The following is a 1,185-nucleotide window of genomic DNA, read 5'->3' on the forward strand; positions in this document are numbered from 1 at the left end:
GCGGTCATAATATATAAAAACTCATATATTGTTACTGTATACATTTTTTCGAATGAGAATTAGTTATCTCATTTTTTATATTTTATTGTGTCCCAATCTAATTGAAAATTGTCAATTACATAAAAAGAAAAATGAAAAAAAAATATAAAATTACACTTTTATTTTATTTGGTAGGATTTGATTGATTTGGGTAATGTGGATATGAATTTTTGGGACATCTTGGTTCATTTTTTCTAATATTATATATCCTTATCTACAAGAAAGTGAATAACATATGTCACTTGAAAAGTCAATAATTAATAAACAAAATATTAATTTATAACACATATTATATTGTAGAAGAATTTATAGTATAATTCATAAGATGATATATCATTTTTCTATTAAAAATGTAGAGTCATAAATGTGAGGGTAATATGTCGTTTTTGGCATGAAAGAAACCACCAGCACCGATAGAGTGTAAAATGGAGGTTGGCGTGAACCAACTAACCCACCTGCCACATGAGCATAGCATTAAATATTCCTTTCCCTTCAGTTTAACTCAACTCAAAAACTCTCACTCTCTCACAAAGATCATAAACTCTCTTTACTATAAACTTCTATTTATTTTCTATCACTCACATTCATTAATTGCTTCTTATTATGTATTAATTATTAACCATATAACAAATACTATATGATTGAGGTTGTTACATTACCTTATAGTTTCAGCAACACCAACGTCTCTGAGAAATTCAATCATGAACTTTGACGAGGTCTCCATGGAGAGTAGCAAGAGCTTCATCAACTCCTTGCAGGTTCCATCTCTTCTATTTCTCTCAACCAGATCTGCATTTCTTTTTTTTTATTATTTTCATTCATATATCAATTTGAGTGCAAGACTTTGTTGAAAGGACAACTACGTACCCGAAAATGATTAAATGATTAATTTCATAGCTAAAAGGGTGACGAAATACCTTTGGTATCAGAAAAAATAATATATGAACTTGTATGAAATGGATTTTGGCAAGGGATTTTTCATTTTATTTTATGGATAATACTTGTTTCAGAATTGTGTTAAATGAGTACCTCAAAAACCTACTACTCAAGTTTCATTATATATATATATATATATATATATATATATATATATATATATATATATATATATATATATATATATATATATATATATATATATATATA

At 26.4% G+C, this 1,185-nt stretch overlaps 1 protein-coding gene across 3 annotated transcripts in view; it reads left to right on the forward strand.

The window, feature by feature from the left end:
- LOC109357499 (protein ABIL1-like) overlaps positions 625-1,185 on the forward strand; it is a 6,684-nt gene continuing 6,123 nt past the window's right edge. For 2 of the 3 annotated variants that reach the window (XM_019601492.1, XM_019601493.1), the window contains exon 1: positions 626-797. In XM_019601492.1, coding sequence (XP_019457037.1) covers positions 741-797 — 57 coding nt within the window. In that variant the 5' untranslated portion in view covers positions 626-740. Of the gene's footprint in view, positions 798-1,185 lie in introns of all 3 variants that reach the window. The other variant, XM_019601494.1, reaches the window with a different exon arrangement.

The sequence above is a fragment of the Lupinus angustifolius genome, chromosome LG09, assembly GCF_001865875.1.
Source record: "Lupinus angustifolius cultivar Tanjil chromosome LG09, LupAngTanjil_v1.0, whole genome shotgun sequence".
In the NCBI taxonomy this organism is placed as follows: domain Eukaryota; kingdom Viridiplantae; phylum Streptophyta; class Magnoliopsida; order Fabales; family Fabaceae; genus Lupinus; species Lupinus angustifolius.